This window comes from Spizellomyces punctatus, assembly GCF_000182565.1.
Source record: "Spizellomyces punctatus DAOM BR117 chromosome Unknown supercont1.9, whole genome shotgun sequence".
NCBI lineage: Eukaryota > Fungi > Chytridiomycota > Chytridiomycetes > Spizellomycetales > Spizellomycetaceae > Spizellomyces > Spizellomyces punctatus.
In genome coordinates this window covers 926,147-945,727 of record NW_015971545.1, presented here as the reverse complement: position 1 = coordinate 945,727, position 19,581 = coordinate 926,147, and the positions used below count along the sequence as shown (strand labels likewise).

The window sequence follows — 19,581 nt, the reverse complement described above, 5'->3', positions numbered from 1 at the left end:
TGTGCCGTTGAAACGCATGTCGAACAGTTCGGTGAGAATTGCCAACCAGCATTGATGACGCTTGACCAACTAGCCCTAGTAGCGGGCACAGTTGTCGGTTCCATTTGCGCGGTGATAGCACTAGGCTTCTCCGCGCACACCTTTGTTCGAACTCGGTTCACAAGTCAAAGCACAGTTGCAGAAACGGAACAGCGACGCAGTAGTAAACGTTCTTCGCACTTTACTCGTGAAAAGTTCAACCTCCCATCCACAAATTCCTCTCAGCTGGAACTTACCGCTCCAGTACCACCACCAGAAGACACCCTCCATCCATGCTCTCTACGCCCCCCTTCAGTCGCCCTTACAATTGACACGCTAGCCCAGGACGACTATTATCCTATTCACACGAAATCAAAGCACAAACGAGCTGTCTCAGTCTCATCTCGCTTTTCGGTTCGCTCTCACTCTTACAATATCGGATCTCTCGCGGACGACTTGAATGCCAACCTCCCACTCCCGGCATGTCACAAAGCAATTGTATCGGAACCTTACGAAGCATTTGAGGACGATGAAATGGAGTTAAAAATTGGGGATTTGGTGAATGTTTTCAAAGTCTTTGAGGATGGTAAGAGCGAATATCTTCCATGGCACTGATGATACTATTTGACGAACCTGTCGTTGACACCTTACCCCTTCATTTTTGCATCAGGTTGGGGCTGGGGTGTCAACGTAACATCCGGCGCGAAGGGCATCTTTCCGGTTGTTTGCTTGAGTAATCTATGAGCTCGCACCAATTTCATTCTTCTTTCTATGGCTTGTGAATATGACCTATGGATAGCTCCTCTGTGTCGGTTGATCACGTCAATCGTCCGATCAAGTCACCTATCCAAATGACAGCACGCTTGGCAACTAGAGGTATTGAGTCGGCGCTGGACGCGAAACTCGATATGTTATATTTCTGTAATAAAGTTTAGTGTAGATTTGTGTTTAGTGTAGTGGTGGATGAACCTATAATTTGTATCTATCGCTGTTGGTTTGCCGGATACAGGCGGTTATGCGATAGTATATATAAAGCAGAGTCATGTCAGTCGGCAAACTATCAGTCTTCAAATCCATACTCACAGAAAACACATGTGTACAAGGAAAGGCCCGTATATCTATACTACACTCACAACATCAATGTCTCCTTCCTCTCCATCTTTGACCTCTCGTACCTCCTGTTCACCGATCGTCCTCGAAGGAGGAAAGGGTACGGAAACCACATCTTTTCCCATCTTCCTTGGCTCGCCACCCCCCTTCGGTTTGCGTTTCCCAGTAGCCCCAGGTTTGGCAGCAGATAGTGTCTCCGAACCAGCCGCACTGATATCCCCAGCAGGAGTAGCCTCTCTTGCACCTTCCTTTTCCCTGATCTTTTTGTCTTTCCGTCGTACCTGACTTTTTGGCGTTTTGGACTTAAGAGCCTTCTGGCGCTCTTTCTCTTCTTCCTCGGCTTGGCGGCGGGCAGACTCTTTGCGTACTAAGGCAAATTCTCAAAGTCAGCCCAGCATATTTTCCGCGTGTTCTTTGTACGACTTACCCTTCTCCTCCATCTCCTCATCATCAAGTAACAAAGATAGAACCTCTTTCGGTTTGAACTCCACTTGTTGCTTGAATTCACCGCCTGATATGACGACTTTCTGAATCTACAAGCACACGATAAACATCTCAGTATCCAATCACTTGAAAGTGTGACGCGTAGCTTATTACCTGGTCCTTCTGCCTCGCTCGCATCAGGATTCTCTCCTCAATCGTGCCGGCGGTGATGAGGCGATATACAGTGACTTGTTTGGTCTGTCCTAATCGATGCGATCGGTCCATGGCCTTAATCATAAGGCGGATAGCTACGTAAGCAGGTATCTGGTACCATGGGCTCCTATCAAACTGACCTGCTGATCGACTGTCGGATTCCAATCGCTGTCATAAAAGATGACGGTATCCGCTGCTGTGAGGTTGATGCCCAATCCTCCAGCTCGGGTGGAGAGCAGGAAAATGAATAGTTCAGGTCTTCAACGTTATGAGATTAGGATCTCATCTCTCGTAAGGCATCCCACATATTTGAGTGGACTTACTTGGTCTGCCAATCCATGACGAGATCTCTTCGGTCAAAGATACTTGTCGAACCGTCCAACCTCAAATAAGAATATTGTCGATTTGCTAAATACTCCTGTTATACATACAGAACATCATTGGTTAAACCCTTGCTGGTATCTGTAGCAGCATTCGACAGACCAGTACCTCCATCAAGTCCATCATCATCGTCATTTGGAAGAAAATCAACACTCGATGTCCATCAACCTTCAATTTGGGCAAGAGCGAGTCCAGAATGACCATCTTGCCCGAATCTGTCACTAGTTTGCCAACAGCTAGAGTACATTGGTAATATGACCGTGAGCATCAAAAGAGCTGGCCAATATGAGCAACAATTCAGATCTAGCTCACCTGGAACCTCGACATACTCCCACCCATGCTTACGTCCCGACGAACCCATAATTCCCTTCCCCTCATTTGTCTCTACATATTCTGCAGCTTCCCTATCCACAGTATCACACCCAAGCCCGGTGCGACTATCTCCGAACAGCAGGGTACGCATCCATCGATTATGCATTAAGCCATCCTGTTCGAAAGCAAAAGATCGGTCGGAGCACTCATACAGGACGGGCGGCGCCAACGCCTATGGAATGTCTCTTAGTGTGAACAAGCTGGAGCAACGTACGTCAGGAGTGTCTATTACTCACCGCAGGCAGGTATGCCATATTCAACCGTCTCAAAACCCCATACATCTCTTCCTCTTCACACAACGTGACCAAATTGGGTAGCCCTTCAATATGCACCCCGTCTCTCCAGTCATCATACCCAACGATATTCAGCATTGACCGACTCGGCCGTCTGCAGGTGAAAAGAAGAGCGTGAGCAAACATCCCCGTCTCAGGATCGGTGTATAATCACCTGTATTCGTTCCGCTTCAAGTATCCGTACATCCGACGCTTCCTGTCGTGGTATAGTATATGCAACACCCAGCGTCGCAGCACATTTGACGCGTATAACCTTGAAAACTCCCCAATGGAGGTATCGATAAAATGGAGGAAGCCGAATATCTCTAATAACATTACGATCGAATGATATCAGAATGGCTGACACACCGAGATGAGCGAACAGGCCTCAATCCTCACCTCCTCTACTATCTCTCTCCCCTTTCCACACCGAGGCCGCATGCCAAATATTCCCCTCCTTCCACGGCTGTCTCGCCACTAATCCGCTCCTGTACAATTTCTTCGGAATCCTGTATCGTATACACCCCTTAACTCCATATGGTACTTCCAATATATCAACCCTTGAACTAACTCCACCACCCATTCCGGTACCGTCCGCGTCAATACACACAAAAGGACTGATAACGTCCGCCCGCTCAAACAACTCTGGATGATTACAGACCTTTCTAAACTGCATTACAATGTTCATGAGACTATCCTCGCTTCCTTCCTCCTCACCAGCTGTCGAGGAGATGGGACGGTCCATGGTCACCTTGTCCATCAACTCTTTGATGGAGATCTTTTGTTTAAGACGCTGATACAACATCTTTTGGCGAGGAGTCAGTTGGCAACTGAGTTCCACTTCAATTTTATCTGCTAGCTCGTTCTCAACATCGCGCTTCACACGACGTAACATGAACGGCTTGAGAATCATGTGCAGACGACGGAGCTGGTGCTCATTGAGAGTGCCATTATCTTCCACGTGAGATTCTATGTCTTTGGAGAACCAGTCACTGAATTCCTCGTGAGAATCAAACAAGGTGGGCATGATGAAGTGAAGAAGTGACCAAAGTTCCTGCATGGAGTTCTGAATTGGTGTTCCCGTTAACAGAAGCCGGTTGCGTGAGTTCATCTTCAACAGAGTTTTCCATCGCTGACTGCTAGACGATTTAATTGCTTGAGCTTCATCCAGAATCATATACTGCCACTTGATTCGGTTGAACTGCTGAATATCTGTCACTATAAGTTGATAGGACGTAATTGCCACATGGAATGGTGCATCCTTCACTCCCAACTTTTTCGGACTCAAAAAGCCACGAAGAGTTCGGCGGTCTTCTGGATCACCCCAATATGGCAAAATCTTCAACTCTGGTGCGAAGCGGGCAATTTCCTGCTGCCAGTTCGGTAGCGTAGAAGCGGGCGATACCACAAGGAAAGGTCCCCATATGTCGTGCTTCTCCGCAAGATACGCCATAAGGGCTATGGATTGGATTGTCTTTCCTAACCCCTTTTTGACCAACATTAGAGTGAGAGAAGAATACCTAAAATAAGTAATGCTGCTACGAACCATTTCATCGGCAAGGATACCATTGATTCCTTGCTCATACAGATTGGCCAGCCAATTCAATCCCTTCAGTTGATACGACTTCAACGTCACCGTGAGCATCGTGGGTTGCTCAATTTCCGAATCGCTTCGCAAACTCGATGGATTCAAGAAGTCCATCTGATCGACCGTGCTTTCCGAAATTGCAAGACCACCAGGGCCGTGAACCTCTGCTCTTCGAGCTCTCGCGCTTTCGTCAAATGCTCGAGTAGCTTGCCGCTGTTTGGCCAACGCCTGTTCCGCCTCATTGCGAGCTCTAGCAGCCAGCTGTTCATCATCTTCCGCGTCGAAGTCGATTTCGCCAAAGGATTTCACAGGCTCTATGATACCCTCCGTTGCCGGATCTGAACTTTCGAAATCTGCAGCATTTCCAAGCTTGCGCCCAATGAAATGACTATAAAGCTCCGTTTGGGAGATGAGGAAATTGAGCTTTCGAGCCTGTCGCTGGGCCTCGCGTAATTCTTCTTCCCTCTTTCGCTGCTCCATAGCCTCCTTTTCGGCCTTTTTTCGGAGTTCCCGTTCTTCCTTCTCATTCCGCTTCCAAAAGATCAGCATCTCCTTGGCTACACGTTTGGCACGGGCCGTCAATTCTCGACTTTGCTGCTTTTCATTGACTTTCGTCCGCACTGCTTCCCTGCGACACAACTGGGCAACTTTGTGCAAGTTTTGTTGCTTCACAGTGGAATAGTGGACCATAATTTGATGCGCCTACAAATTGCCACTTTAGGGAATACTGAGAACACTTGCTATGGCAACACATTCGTACCCGCGGGATATCTCTTTGAGCGATCATCTGCCATAAATGATGCCTAGCCATTTCCATGTTCCGCAGTTCCCGTAGCCGCGTCGTCTCTGGATCTTCAAATACCTAAGGGTTTCCTTGCGTGAGTGAAAGTTCAATAATGTCAAATTCCTCCAGGGGCGCACATCTTGATCGTAGTAGTCTCCATGTGAAGTATAGGTATCCTGTTTGGCACGTTTTCCACTCGACTCCATTGCACGATCCTCATCAAGTCCTTGAGCCAGGTCCAGCCGCTTGCGTTTGCCAGTTTTTGACCGGCGATCCAGATTGACACCGTACTTTGCAATCAGCTTCTTATGAAATTTAGCAAGTTTCTCCTAATGAAAGGAGTGGCCAGTTGACATTCGATGCGACATGGGACATGTGTATGGATGAGGTCACCACATACCTTCTGCTTTTTTTCGTACTTCCGTAAAATATCGCGTCGTCGATGTCTCAACCGAATCATGTAGCGCACCAACTGTTTCTTGGCTTTTGAAGTCATATTTTGACCAGCACATATATCCAGATCATCTGGGTCGCTGCTCAATTCTGCTTCATACTCGAGCGCTCTTTGTGATTCGGGCCAAAAGCTTGGTTTTATGGCGTAATCTATTGAGTAGGATGAAGCTGGATCGTAGTCTCGGTCTGGGGTTAGAACCTCAGATGGGAGTCTACCAAGAGTAAGCCAATTGTACGGCTGCCAAGGAACAGCGGCAGGGTGTGCATACCCTCTCTTTCTCGTCGTGGGTTTCTGACATAAATGTAGTGCAGCACCGTTCATCTTTCCGCTTCTATATACAGCGCAGAAACATCAGAACTGAATCATATCATTCAAAATCCGCGTTAGAAAACGGCATTTACACTGCTTGCGAAGCATAGGAACTATTTTGCCTCTTGGTATGCGTAACGGCGGTCGGCTGAATGGAATGCTAAAAAGATGGCGTATAAAAAATCGCGTGTCAATAAGAATAAATCGAAGAGCCCTGACTCGATCGGCAGTAGCCGAGCCCTACCTGTCCAAAGTCTTCTGTGATTGACTCAGCGGAAAGGTCAGAACGCCCATCCCCTGACGCGGCTACCGCTCGCGGCGCCAATAGCACTCGATCGGTTATGCCTCCAGGAGATGTCGCTGTATCGTATTCTCCCGTGCTATCTTGGTGGTAATCCTTACTCTCCCCATTCAGTTGCTCCGTAGATGCGACATTGGCGAGAGTGGATTTATCATCTCGCAATGCGTCCTCTTTTGAAACATGGAACGATTCTATTGTGGGAACCCCGGGAAGTCGCGATGATGTTATGCTAGGGACGGGTGTTGTGGACGAGTTTACAAGAAGGGAAATGGACATTGGTTCAAGTCCGGGAGCTCGCTGTGTATCGGCGCGTGTGGAGCTGGGCGCTGCCGAAGTACCGCTTGCGACTAGTAAAGCAGGTTTGATCTTCTCTCACAAATTCATTATGGTCAGCACAACATCAGCTGAGTGACAGCGTGTTTATTCTTACCCCATTGGGACTTTGGGGAGAGTTCCATGGACGGTGGCGTGCATACGTAACTTCATGGGGTTGCTCCAGCCGAGGACCTCGATTCTCCCGAGTCTCATCCATATATCGGAAGGCTTGCGATGCAGTTCGAGAATAGCGCTCACCTTCCGAAAGTTCACTGCTGGCCCTTCGTCGCCCATTTTGCGATGATTCCACATCCAAGGAACGCACTCGATCTCCATCGCTCACGAAGAGTGGATGGGAACGATCTCGGTCAAACAACTCATTATGCCTATCAAAAGCGTCCGAATGCCGAACATAGGCAAGGGTTTCCCTGAATTCAGGAGGAAACCGGCTTTCGTGATCCAGTCGGCGCTCCATGGCGCGCCTTAATTCTCTTCCAACGGCGTGTTGCGGGGCTAGTTCCTCATATCTGTCCCTAGCAATGCGGGTATCTGGAGGATCTCCCGACTGTTGTCTGTCGCCCTCAACAGAATATCTCCTGTTCATCATGTATTCGGACGGGGACTCTCTCTCGAAGGGCATGTCAGGTTCCATTAATACTCCCCGTCTCCTGGGGACGTCATAATAAGGATCCGTGTGTCGGGAGTCGCGAATGGAATCAAGCGGGTAGCGAGCACCCTCATACTGTTGAGACCATAGAGCATGAGATTGGCGAGCGGAAGAGGATATATCGTAAGATAAACCTACCAAGCCTCTACCTTCCGGCAATTGCGATGGACCTGCATCCCATTGCCTTCTGGAAAATGTTTCGGATGTGGGCGAAGGATGAAGAGGGTGCTGCGCTGGGTGTGTGGGATAACGCAATTCTGGAAGATACGGTAACTGGTGGCTCTGAGAGGGTGGAGGAGGTGAGTAGGTGCGATAGTCGCTTGCATGATAGCGATGATGATGATGGTGATGATGAAGATGTGGTGGTGGGGCAGACGGACGGTGGTGGGATGGTGGTTCGTGGCGGGTCCTTAGCCGAGTGTGCTCGACAAAATGCGGTGACTGCTCGTGCGTCGGGGACAACGCGTCATGCACGGACGGGGGACGTTGCGGATAATGGGCGTCTGTGGAGAGGACTGAGTGCTCCTGGAAAGGTGCACTACTTCGAACCAGAGGCGGTAATTGTGGGGGACGGTCGCCGTCCGGTGGCCACTGTGACCCACTCATAGTTGTCGGTGAACCGATAACCCAGCTCCACGGTGATCAGCACGCTCTGGCTTAACCTCGCAGGCTTTTAGTGCTGCCGCGTGTTACAAAGCCCACATACATGCAAATGGATAGATATCTGTACAAGCAACGTACAATGGAAGAATAAGAAGAGAAACTTGTTACCGTCCGCCGTGGACTGGAACCGTATACTCGTTGTTCATCCCGGCTGCATGATGATGGTGGAAAGTCACGTGCTCACTGAGATTACGTGATACCGCAATGGGCGAAGCTCAGACCTCACAATCTGAAGATTGCATGCGGACAATGTTCGTCCTTGCAAGTCATCAACCAAGATAAATAGTCTGCATAGTTCCTCTTTATAATTCTTCCAGCCCATTTGATTCTGCTTAAAATCATCTATGCCTTCCTTCGTTGTTACTGAGTGTAGTGGGAGACGGAGAATGCAGAACTTGTTACCAGTGTTGTTTGATAACAGCAAGACCAGATTAAATGGGGGATGTGTTGCTATATATAAAATATATGTATATGCCTATTCAAGGCTGATGGGGGATAGGGCCTCGTAGTATGCAACTCGAGGATTTCGCGCTGCACTTTCAATTGGTTGTTGCTATTTATGACGACGGACAAAACAATGGTCCATATCCTTTCCCCCTCAACCCGTCTTTTCAGGGCACGCAACATAGAGAGCATTTACACCCCGAAACTATTCTCTCTCATGATCCGCGCTTGTACAGGTGTGGAGATTCACACACCCAACCTTCCCCTTGCTTGTCATCGTCTCTACTTGGTTGGCTCATTAGAGATTTATTCTGTAGTGTATCCGCCGACAGTAGATTGTTGTGAAATCGAAGGTCCACATACCACGTCCCACCCATCCCTTAGGCCTGCCTCTCTTGGCCTTCCATAAGCATGGAACAACCCCAGCAATTATCTTCGGCGCAAACCTCTCCGGTCGTCTCGGTCTCTTTTCCTTACCCGGTTACGACGTATGATGGCATAGAATCTGGAACCACGAATGTTCTAGCCCAGGTGTGCGATCGTGTACGGGTGCTTTGCGAGGAGACAGGCAGCGCACATGGATGTCACATAACATTTGCCACACCCGAGTCGATCTTGAACCGACAGCAAGGGCCGTGCGAAATCAATCTAAGCGTCAATATCATGGGTCCGTTTGCCAGTGTGTTGGCAGCACGTGCCGTAATGCTGAAGAGGATTCCCACTCAGGTACGTTTTCATTTGGGGTGCCAGAGGATAGTTCGCTAAACTTTTGTGTTGCAGACTATGATCACCGTTAAAGCAAGTCGCAAAATCATTCTGAACGACAACGATGAAATGAAAATTACCGTCAAGCGCAAACTGGACAACATCATGCATTCATCGCGTACACAAATCACTTGCGTAGGTCAAAACTATGAAAGTGTGAAACCCCCGCCTGGGCTTTCTTCGGAGAGCATGGACGTGGAAATCGTGGGCCATTGGGAAGATGTCGAAATGGCCCGGATGCAGACATTGGTTCTGTTAGATGAGATGGTAGGGTCCCTCCCAGCATTGTAATTTTTCTCATCCTTTGTCTGACCCTCTTTCCTTTAGGCCGGTCTACATTGCGAGCCGGTCGAGATCGAAGCAAAGCTCCACCCTTTGATAGCCGGTCGCAAGCGATGCATTCTCGAGACAGTGATGCACGATACAATGACCAACGTATATCTTCCTACTCCCTTCATCGCAGAAACGGGGGCACATGAAGTTACGAAACAAGTATTGGCCTACAGCCACACAATCTGGATAACTGGTCAGCTGGCAGGGGTAGCCGCAGCTAAAGAGAGGTTGTTGCATATGGCTGCCCAGAGGGTAAGACAGACATATTACGGTATTGTGATATTTGCGCATTATTCATTGCTCGCGAATATAGGCCAGCATGCTAATGACCAAACACATCACGTCACTGCCACGCAAATTGGACTGGATGCTGGTGAACAGGAAGGACCACTTACGCAAAGTGATGCAAGATAATGCAACCCACATTGGTATACCAGCACTTGGAAGCAATGTAAACACCCTTACCATTAGTGGAGATGACAGGGTGTACTTGGAGCGAACGTGCCGGGCCCTCATGCATATGGTAAGTTTCCGGACTTTCAAATCATAAGGTGTGATCCCATACGCGATCTAATATATGCTACAGGTTTGCGACTTCTATGTCGCCGGCCTGCAGCTTTCTGCACCGCCTATTCCGCAGGCAACTATAGCTGCAGCTTGCAAATCCACAACTATCACCCACTTTATCGCGGCGCTCGGAAGAATCTGCCAAAGCTCGCGAGCGGAGGTGGTGGTCCAGAAGAACTTTGTGGAAATTTATGGCTTAGAGGCAGCTGTTAAAAGCGCATACCAGCACGTCGCCGATCTGGATTTTATAAAGGGCGCCATCAGAGACACGAAGTTCCAGTTGGAACTTGCGCTTGAACACCGCGAATTCATCAACGGCAAGAAGAATGGCAAGATTAACAAAATCATTAAAGCATCCGGGTGCAAGATCACCTTTCAAGAAAACTATAATGAGTACAATATGTTGATTGATGTGTACAATGCTTACCCCGCGAAAGCCGTTGAGGGTCTCGCGCTCTTAGAGGATGAGCTCCCAGCCGAAATCTCCTTCTACGTCCCCGAAGCCTTCCATAAGCGAATCATCGGGGTGGGGGGAAAGAACATACAACGTATTATGAAGAAATACGCCGTCTATGTGAAATTTTCCAATGCAGAGGAGTTTGCTCAATTAGGTGGATACTTTGAGAACATGGACAACGTCATTGCTCGTACCCCAGCAAAAAACAGTGCAAACTTAGACCATCTTCGAGTGAGCATCATGGAGTTAACGAGCGTCGGTGAGAAAAATAAGGTCACAATGAGTGTGATAATTCCGCGACAATTGCATCGAGTTGTGGTCGGACCCAGAGGAAGCTACCTGCAGGATATCATCAAAGTAGCCAAAGTTGAGATTAACTTTCCGGAGAAAGAAACGGGGTTGGATGAAGTGACTATCGCGGGCCCTGAACCCCAGGTGCAAATCGCCAGACAAAGACTACAAGAACTTGTGCCCGAGATTTATGAGTTCTCTATTCCTGGTTCCACGGCAGCGTTCTATGCGGTCCGCTCTACAGATCTCCAGCAACTCGTCATGAGACTATCACAAGAGCTAGCCATCGATCTCTACGTCTATATGCCCCCGACGGAGGAGCCAGGACCCGGGCCTTCCGAATGCAGTTTCTTGCTCCACTATCATCGGAACAATAGCGGAGCCCTCGATCAAGCAAAGTCCCTGATTTTCGAGTTCCTGACCATCAAGCAAGTTCCTCTACAGCGCCAGTCCGGCATGCCACGAGCCGGAAGCTATGCCAATCTCCAACCACAGAGAAGCTACGATTCCTTCCAACACTTCCCTAGTAAGCTGATTGCTTCCGTCACGACAGGTGACTCTCCTGCGCCTGCGATGGCATTCAGCAGCTTTTTCCCGGAAGGTATCGCAGGACTGGCTGGGACCAGTGGGACCAAATCCATTACCGCCGTCAGCAGCGGGATCGGAGGATCTAAGTTCGCACATTCGACCCCAAATTTGAGGCAGTTATTTGAAGATGTCAGTTACACCCGTGGAGGAACCGACCAGCATATGAAGCGAAGTCGGTCAGATATCAATGACGAAATGCTACCAACGACAAACCTCTTGGCGGCGACCTTGGCGGCAACCTCTCTTGGTCCTAGTCAATATCCGTCTGTCGCGCCTCAGGACCGATGGGCGGCGGCAGGAGGAACCACCTTTTCTAGGCGCGGAGACTTCCGCCCCGAACCCATTGACACGACGTCTGATCTGGAGGACCCCAGCAAAGATCCTGAGCTTCTAAAAGGCTTTGCCGGGATGCTGTCTCCAGTTGACGCACCGGAACGTCCAGATCCACCACTTCGGGTTCCAAGCGATAAGTTTTGCGGACTAAAGTTGTCTAGAAGCATGGGTATGCTCGACGAGAAATCCAAAAAACGTGAGCCAGGTGTCAGAGGACCATCTAACTTGGCGGGTGAACCGAGTGGTGTGTCTGATCCCGAAGACCCGTCCCAGGCTCCGGCATTCACACCGGCATTGATAGCCCAGCTCTTTGAAATGGAAGCTCGGATTCCAAAGGATTTTCTCCAGATTCGGGTTCTGCTCGAGTCGCTAGATTTAGAAAACTACGTTTCGATATTTATCGAGCAGGAAATTGACTTTCCGACTCTCTTGCTACTCCAAGATGCTGATCTCAAGGAAATCGGGGTCAAAGCGTTTGGAAGTCGCAAAAGAATTTTAAACGCTATTAAGGAGTGTAAGGAGCACGGAGGCGCTCAAAAACAAGGCACACAATCGAGTCCACCTCATCAGCACCACCAGCGGAACCCACACCCCTCACCAGCGGCCTCACCCCTACGTCGCTCCGACGTCCCGACCCGAGATTCCCACTCCGCGCGGAGCTCTGTACCATCAGCCTATACGGCGAGCCCTATCATGCAGCGATCGAGCGTGGGGAGTAAAGGTGGTTCGCAGTCTCCCTCATCAACTCACCAATCTCAGCAACGAGGCTATCCTGGCTCGTCTACTTCATCCTTGGGAGGACAGAGGAAGGGGTTTGGTGAGTAATGGGGGTGGGTGAAAGGCGGGGTTTGGGCGACTTGTCGTTTTAGGTGTGTGCGAGAAACGAGGGTTTCATCTTCATAACAACTTTTAACTAATATGTACGTTCCATTTCCTTTGCAGCAAACCACTATATCTACTCGTCTGGTCCGGAGCTAGCAGCAATGTTTCAATCACACTCCACACCCACTTTCACATCTCTAACTCATCCCACAACTTCCACAACTTCCCCGACAACAAACACGCTTCTTCAATCTGGGCCAGGAAAAAGTACCCCTCCTCTCGACAGCTCTTTAGAAAGCAGCACAAAAGATGGTACCGTTATAATAACCCGCCAACAGCCTATCCACATCCCGGTGCTAGACCAAAAACTTGCGAGAGACGTCCCATCTGTTGCATCTGTGGCAGTGGGAACACAAAGCGAGAATGCTACAAGACCGAGGGCGGCGCCTAATGGAGTGGACTTTTTTGCGAAGTTTGAGTTTATGTAAAGCACGCAGTCGTCTGTTTTAAGATTTTTATAGGGTTCCCTCCCTCCAGATAACTAGCTGTGGGGGAAACGAAGACTGATACCCAAGGTTATACCTCGGGAATATTGGGACGATTAATACTGTACTGATATTGTGAGGAACTTGCTATCCTTTATTGTGTATCGTCGTTCTTTTAGTTTCTTTGTCTTCTTCATTGACAGACGATAAGGTTCATGATCCGTCCTACAGGGACGTTTTGGAAGCCCGTACCAAGATGCTCTTGTGATTTAACGCGACCCACTTGCCGTAAGAGTCACGTAAAGACGGGGGAATGCCACCTTTTGCAGGCGTTTACAGGAACCCGCGCCTTCTGGCGTATTCGTGACGTCAAAGCTCTCAGGCCTTTATATTTCAGCCCACAGGTTAACTCTTTCGTCTAGATACTTTTTATCAATTCGCACACAGCAATTTGAACAAGAGAATATTATAAGCAGAACCGGCGCAAAGACGACATGTCCTCAAAGGCACCCTCAAAACAACCCACCCAGAAACCCCAGGACATGGGTCGGCGTGAAGCGGACACCCAACCTAACCTGTTCAACATGACAACGACTGGAGAAACGGTCATGCAGCAAGCGGACGATTCGAAGGGTCCGAAAAGGGAACCACCGAGGGCTACGCTGACGGTGAGTACAGAGGGTTTGCTGCCATCAGATATCGTGCTAAATGGAAAATCTTTCAGAATATGACATCGGAAGATGATGAGCAGATCTGGGAGAAGGCGCCTTGAAGAGACATATGTGATGAGAGCTTGTGCACTGGTGCATTTGTATCGAGCATGTAAATAAATGAGTTGCTTGCAAGTGCTGGAAGCCTGGCCATTGATAAGCTTACGAAGTGCGCTACGCCATGTTGCACGTGATCGATCCAGGACGAGCCATACCATTCCTACACCGTTAATGTGAGTTCCTCTTGTTCTGTACTCCTCGCCTCTCAGCAAATCAATCATGACGAGTAGATCTGGTGCCGTCGCCCTCCAGACAATAACAATGACCAAGGATCCCTTTCAATCCTACCACTACTATGCTGCTATGATCGACTGCAAATCCACAATAGACTTGTGATTATCCCATCCCTACCCAGTCTAATTTTCGTTTGCTCATGGTGGTGCGCACTAGTTGACTGGGTAGACCAACCATCAAGTATTTTGCCTTTAGCAGTAGTTAGCGTTATCAGGACTGGCCATGACCCAGACCCAATTGGTTCAATCCAAACGGGTGTACTGTATTGTGTGTAACATATTGTATTGCCGATACATTAGGCATGGACGCTTGCAAGTCATGTTTTGAACATATTTCCAAAAATGAACTCACATGCAGGTGCCAAATATGCTCCCAAGACCCTGCCATCGTTTGGACCTGGAGTTTTGTGTTCGATGCAGTGGACTGCAACTTGTGCAAGTCGTTGATGACCTGTCGATTATAAGTCTTGAACACTCGAGTTACAGAGGCTTTGTAGCAAGCGAACCATATGCCCAACAGATTCCCAATTATTCAAGTATCTTGCTATTCACTCTGGATCTAGTGGAGAGTGATAACCTGCGCAGATTCGAAAAGGGTCGGTGCAGCTAGACGTTCCTGCAAAGTACAAGAGCATCACGGTCGCTTTATTGTGGAAGTTATTATAAATTTATAGCCCTGCGTCATGTGCGCAACCACTGACTGACACGCACGGCAGTCATCCATCACCGGCACACGGTTATCTCTTCAAGACCAAATCATCCATTTCCGGCTTTCCTCTTTGTTCTCTCAACCTCTACGTACTGCAAACCATGGCAACTCGAAAAAAGGTTCTCTTGAAAGGTATGCGACTTGATCTTTGAATACATTTGTACGCAGAGGAGTAATACTTGGCCATTTGTGAAGTTATTATTCTGGGTGATAGCGGGTAAGTGCCACTTTGTCGTCATCTGTTACTTTCAGTCCAAACGTACTGTTTCGCACCCTAACGACCACTTCTTCGATATATTAGCGTAGGAAAAACCTCATTAATGAATCAATATGTCAACAAGAAATTCAGTAACCAGTACAAAGCTACTATCGGTGCAGACTTCCTGACGAAAGAGGTTATGGTTGATGACCGACTGGTCACAATGCAGGTTTGACTTCCGTGTACTCGCAAGCAACCGTATTGGTGGCAAATGGGAATTCATCTGGGCATTCTGGTGTCTCTGTATTCAGATATGGGATACTGCAGGACAAGAGCGGTTTCAAAGTCTGGGCGTTGCCTTCTATCGTGGAGCAGACTGTTGCGTATTGGTGTACGACGTCAACAACGTCAAGAGCTTCGAGACTTTGGACAGCTGGAGGGATGAGTTTTTACTGCAAGCTAGTCCCCGCGACCCCGACAATTTCCCTTTTGTCGTGTTAGGAAACAAAATTGACATGGAGGAGTCAAAAAGACAAGTAAGGAGCTGTTAAACTATTGGATGTGCTACCTCGGCGAATGCGAGTCTTAATAAAACTTGCAAATAGGTTTCACAAAAGCGTGCAATGACATGGTGCCAGCAGAAGGGCAACATTCCAGTAAGGAATCCTGTAGCTGTTCCCAGTACGAGTATTGAACTACAGCTACATATCTGTCTAGTATTTTGAAACGAGCGCAAAGGAAGCAATCAACGTGGAGAATGCATTCCAAACCATTGCCAAGAATGCCTTGCAGCAGGAATCGGACGTGGAACTGTAAGTAGAAGAAAAATTGCATATTTTGACAGGCAATCGCTGACATTCCCAATTTTCCACAACAGGTACAGGTGTGTCTCCTATACTGTTAGTGAGGACATGATGAATGCGGAGTAATGCGTAACCGTTTTCCTATGACAGTGACTTTCCCGATCCGATCAAGATTGATGGCGAGACAGGAAGGCAGGGTGGGGATGCGGGCTGTGCCTGCTAGTGTTGGTAACGGGCGTTAGATTTGATACCTGTATGCCGGTAGTGCTTTTTTCAAGTTCTTCAATTGTGTGAATGCGGTGTATATGCACGAGCAGGTATTGGGCCACAGTTCACATGAGATTCCACATCTTACGACCAAAAGAAGATCATTGCTCACAGTCTTTTCGCCGAGATCTGTTACTGCACTCAACAATGCCAGTTTCACTCCGTCCTACAGCACCGTTTTTATGTGACTGTCCGGGGACGGACTTCTGAGCAGCGCCTAGTTTTCTCTGCGTACATTGTTCAGTTGCCAACATTATTCCTCCTCATCTGTGTTGCTTTGAGTGGTCTCATTGATGGCTTCTGTCTTTTGGTGAACAGATGCGAAACTGGTGCATCCACTAATGCAGTGCATCATGGTATGGGTGAACTCCCGATTTGCCATGCTACTGTCCATTTTTGAGCTTAGCCAGCCCTGGGATTCAGTCTTCCAGAGCAATCCTAATATTCCACCCTGGGGTAAAGATGTTCCTGGCGTCATCATCGCTTGAAGCTTTTCAAAGTCGCACTTAAACAATTTAAATATGGCCGCAATGTTGAATGAGGAATGCCCAATATCCCTCAAAGGATCTGTTGGATCCTCCACAACCAACGGGACAATGTCTGTGCGACGAGGAGAGTGCCATGAGCGTGTGTGGGTGGTGAGCAAGAACGGCTTCCCCATCCTAGTAGAAATTCCGTACTCTCGATAGTTGAAGAGATACCCGTAATAGCTCAGGAACGAAAGCAAAGCTCTCGCACAACAGTCTGGACTTTGATTCAGGGTCGGTTGTTGTTGGAACAGAAAAACCAAGAGATTTACTAGCAGATACGAGCTGAAAGACCATATCAAGTTAAAGGACCTTCAATGTCGATGCTTGCATTATCCTTACCCCATTCCACCAGAATAATTATCATTCAAACCAAGTCTCCACAGATAGTTTTTCAGGACCAGGGTTGTGGGCTTCAGTGCGGGGTACTGTTGAAGCCAAGCGTTTACTTGGATACTTGAGTCCATGCCAGCGGAGTTGTTCACGCTAATGTCCACAGGTACGTGCGTGAGCCGTTCGGTCCATTTAAGTACAGGAACGTTTGCGAGACCGATAAGGCGAATGGACTCTCGCACAGGGAGGGTTGAGCGGTAAAGGCACTCTTGAAGTCGCTTCAAAATGCGTATGTTGGATTCTCGTGTCACCTGCGTTCCTTTATCAAATCGCCCGTCACTGCCCAGATCGGCGCAATCGTAGAAAACAACCTGCACAAAACAAAGAACTCTGTTCATAAAGTACAATGTCATAAAAACAGATCTACTAACCAAATCAAGGTCTGATGAGTGCAGGATTAGGCCTGCGAGTACACGTAAGAATTGTCGTCCACTCTACAGTGATGTGTCGGCGGTAACCTACAGGGAACGGTAGCCGAGCTGCCAAAGCAGCATACACGTGCAGCGTCGCCAAGTTCCTCAGTAATTATAGCGCGCGTCTGTATGTGGAGTAAGGATGTAGCTTTCTAGGTGTGCTGCCATATCGTCCAACCTTCGTGATCACCCACGTTCTAAAAGCTTCGGGACACAAGCCAAGTGACGATGAGAGCGCTTTACACTAAGTCGCGCTGTACTTACTGAGTTCTTCAGGGCTAAGACTACTGTCAAGCACAAAGCGTGCAATTTCCTCGTCGAGGATCTTGAAGCGCGATTTCCTGGACATCATCAACACTCCTTCAGTGCAAAAACAGAATGGAAAGCTTGGGCTGAGATTGGGTGGAGGTCTGGCAAGCGTCGTCACGTGGGGCTATAATTAATGTTCGTGAATCCGGTTGGAAACATGGATTCAATCAGAGAACTAGTGACATCTCCGCCTGCGCCTAATCTCTACTATACTACCAGATACAAAGTATACTATCATTACGTTTGCGGCTCGGCCCCCGGTTGAAGCTGCGACGGCGAGGATCCCGCCTTTCCGAAGTAGTTGCTTCCATTAATACCAGCTAAAGGCGTCGCCGGCAACGCAGCTGGTGAACCTGTAACTGGAGCTAATTTCCCTGTTGTCGCCAAGGCAGCGGAGAGAGCTGCTGGTGTCGCAGTTAAAGGTCCCATTCCAACCGAAAGTGGAACGAATGGTCCCCCTACTCCACCTATATTAGGAACCCCCGACATACCGTTAAATGGTCCTGATGCCGACAGAATTGTCGAGAACAGAGTATCCATGAAATTTGGAGCTGCGGCAACTGCGGCTGAGGGCGCACTAACGGATGGTGATGGCGTTGTTAGCACTGCCATTGGGGTGTTAGGAATACTCGTTGCGACCGTCGACGACACTGCAACTCCATTGGACGTTCCACCTCGCTCCCCCCCTGCGCTGCTAGGCTGAGAGGCCGACCCGGATGCATGAGCGGGGACTGCAAGCCCAGATGGCGGACGGCCATCTCCTGTCGTCTTAGGTGCGCCATAAGGTGGTGTTGTCATTCCCATGCTCAGCGATGCATTAGGAGCCACGGGCATTGGTGGGAACGCGGAAGTTCGGTATAGGGCCTCTCGCTCTGCGTCCCAGTAGCTGATTCGATTTTTTAGATCCACCAAAAGAGCATCCGACAAGCTGTTTCCTGTCGTGGCACCACTACTCCCACTAGTGCCACGCTCGATTAATGTAGCAAACGCAACGCTTCCGAGAGACGTATTGCTCGTCGCTGAACCTTCAGCATCAGCTTTTCCAGAATTGTCAATAGAGAGCACCTTTTCTTTGTCAGCATGTCTATCGTATTGCGACAAAGCAATTGCCTTCTCTCTGTCCCCTGGTTCAACATCAGCACCGTCGTCGTCACCGTTACATCCTTCAGTCTCTTCGTTTCCACTTGCACTTGTCTCACGCGATTCCTGCCATAATCCAAAAACGACCTCCTTCAGTCGTTCATTTTCCCCGTGAAGCTGTTCAAGATCTCGTCGCAGCGCATCCACTATCCTAAACACTTCCTCTCTCTCTCTCCACCAGAGCTCCCGCTCCTTGATCCGCACATCCCGCTCTCGCGTAAGTCTTTCCACCATGTTACGAAGTTCTCGGTGTCGATTCTCGGAATCTTGAAGTTGGCCATTTCGAGCATCTAGAAGGGCAGCTTTTACCTCCAGCTCTTTGATATACCGTTGCTTGCGCTCCCGAAAGGCGCGCTGTGCTGCTCGATTTTGTTCTGCTCGTTTGGCTGAAACTTTGCGTGAGTTAGGAGTGCCGGAAGATGGGGTCGGAGATGGTGGATTGTCTGCGCCAGAGTCGCTAATATGTTCACCTGGTCGAGAACCCGGTGATGTTGAAGTCATCCCTTGCGTTGGTGTCATTGGAAGTGGTGTGTGTGTGAGTGATGAGTCCATCTCCTTTCCACTGCAATTCACGCAAGAGAAAAGCTAAGGTTAGTCGTCTTGTGGACAATCATATATCATTATCGATTGTTAGAACGGTCTACTGCTGGGGACATACGACCTGAACGGTGGGGCCACCACAAAGCCATCAATTCCCACGCAGCCTATGCCCCACCTCTCATTAATCCAATATTTCAGGTCAAGCGGCCACCAGATTTCTACTATTGCTCTGAAATCTGGGCGAAAATACCTTGTGATAGAGATAAACAATGATAGATGGTGTAATGGAGCTGAAGGACGCTGCGAGCTGAACGGTCTTTCAG

General features: G+C 48.7%; 7 protein-coding genes across 8 annotated transcripts; 4 read left to right on the top strand and 3 right to left on the bottom strand.

Moving 5' to 3' along the window:
* The first annotated feature begins 16 nt into the window (after positions 1–16).
* SPPG_05690 (uncharacterized protein) lies at positions 17–1,157 on the top strand. The gene is made up of 2 exons (XM_016753902.1): positions 17–604; positions 689–1,157. The coding sequence occupies exons 1-2, from the start codon at positions 55–57 to the stop codon at positions 760–762; spliced, it is 624 nt and encodes a 207-aa protein (XP_016607492.1). The 5' UTR covers positions 17–54; the 3' UTR covers positions 763–1,157.
* Positions 1,036–7,987, bottom strand: SPPG_05689 (uncharacterized protein). The gene is made up of 19 exons (XM_016753901.1): positions 7,346–7,987; positions 6,656–7,282; positions 6,169–6,591; positions 6,017–6,084; positions 5,884–5,946; positions 5,562–5,826; positions 5,299–5,490; positions 5,138–5,239; positions 4,336–5,079; positions 3,189–4,275; positions 2,965–3,115; positions 2,754–2,904; positions 2,458–2,689; positions 2,254–2,381; positions 2,088–2,182; positions 1,905–2,022; positions 1,726–1,839; positions 1,556–1,661; positions 1,036–1,495 (listed from the first exon to the last, which is right to left on the bottom strand). Exons 1-19 carry the CDS (start codon positions 7,811–7,813, stop codon positions 1,137–1,139), a joined length of 5,493 nt encoding a protein of 1,830 aa, XP_016607491.1. The 5' UTR covers positions 7,814–7,987; the 3' UTR covers positions 1,036–1,136.
* A 563-nt stretch (positions 7,988–8,550) lies between these two features.
* Positions 8,551–13,220, top strand: SPPG_05688 (uncharacterized protein). The gene is made up of 6 exons (XM_016753900.1): positions 8,551–9,040; positions 9,095–9,346; positions 9,407–9,664; positions 9,726–9,935; positions 9,999–12,465; positions 12,591–13,220. Exons 1-6 carry the CDS (start codon positions 8,726–8,728, stop codon positions 12,956–12,958), a joined length of 3,870 nt encoding a protein of 1,289 aa, XP_016607490.1. The 5' UTR covers positions 8,551–8,725; the 3' UTR covers positions 12,959–13,220.
* Positions 13,221–13,229: 9 nt separating this feature from the next.
* Positions 13,230–13,808, top strand: SPPG_09295 (uncharacterized protein). The gene is made up of 2 exons (XM_016757454.1): positions 13,230–13,623; positions 13,680–13,808. Exons 1-2 carry the CDS (start codon positions 13,450–13,452, stop codon positions 13,725–13,727), a joined length of 222 nt encoding a protein of 73 aa, XP_016607489.1. The 5' UTR covers positions 13,230–13,449; the 3' UTR covers positions 13,728–13,808.
* An 818-nt stretch (positions 13,809–14,626) lies between these two features.
* SPPG_05687 (small GTP-binding protein domain) lies at positions 14,627–16,110 on the top strand. Its single transcript, XM_016753899.1, has 8 exons — positions 14,627–14,799; positions 14,863–14,884; positions 14,969–15,095; positions 15,178–15,402; positions 15,472–15,522; positions 15,584–15,678; positions 15,744–15,749; positions 15,820–16,110. Exons 1-8 carry the CDS (start codon positions 14,769–14,771, stop codon positions 15,890–15,892), a joined length of 630 nt encoding a protein of 209 aa, XP_016607488.1. The 5' UTR covers positions 14,627–14,768; the 3' UTR covers positions 15,893–16,110.
* A 79-nt stretch (positions 16,111–16,189) lies between these two features.
* On the bottom strand, positions 16,190–17,618 carry SPPG_05686 (uncharacterized protein; the record flags this gene model as incomplete). The annotated part of the gene is made up of 6 exons (XM_016753898.1): positions 16,190–16,748; positions 16,806–17,167; positions 17,228–17,259; positions 17,319–17,394; positions 17,448–17,473; positions 17,534–17,618. The coding sequence occupies 6 exons, from the start codon at positions 17,616–17,618 to the stop codon at positions 16,190–16,192; spliced, it is 1,140 nt and encodes a 379-aa protein (XP_016607487.1).
* Positions 17,619–17,661: 43 nt separating this feature from the next.
* Positions 17,662–19,560, bottom strand: SPPG_05685. Of its 2 annotated transcripts, none has more exons than XM_016753897.1 (2): positions 19,434–19,560; positions 17,662–19,280 (listed from the first exon to the last, which is right to left on the bottom strand). In XM_016753897.1, exon 2 carries the CDS (start codon positions 19,268–19,270, stop codon positions 17,816–17,818), a length of 1,455 nt encoding a protein of 484 aa, XP_016607486.1. In that variant the 5' UTR covers positions 19,271–19,280; positions 19,434–19,560; the 3' UTR covers positions 17,662–17,815. The 2 variants fall into 2 exon arrangements, with proteins under 2 accessions (XP_016607486.1, XP_016607485.1); XM_016753896.1 differs by having other exon boundaries at positions 19,509–19,560.
* Positions 19,561–19,581: the final 21 nt, after the last annotated feature.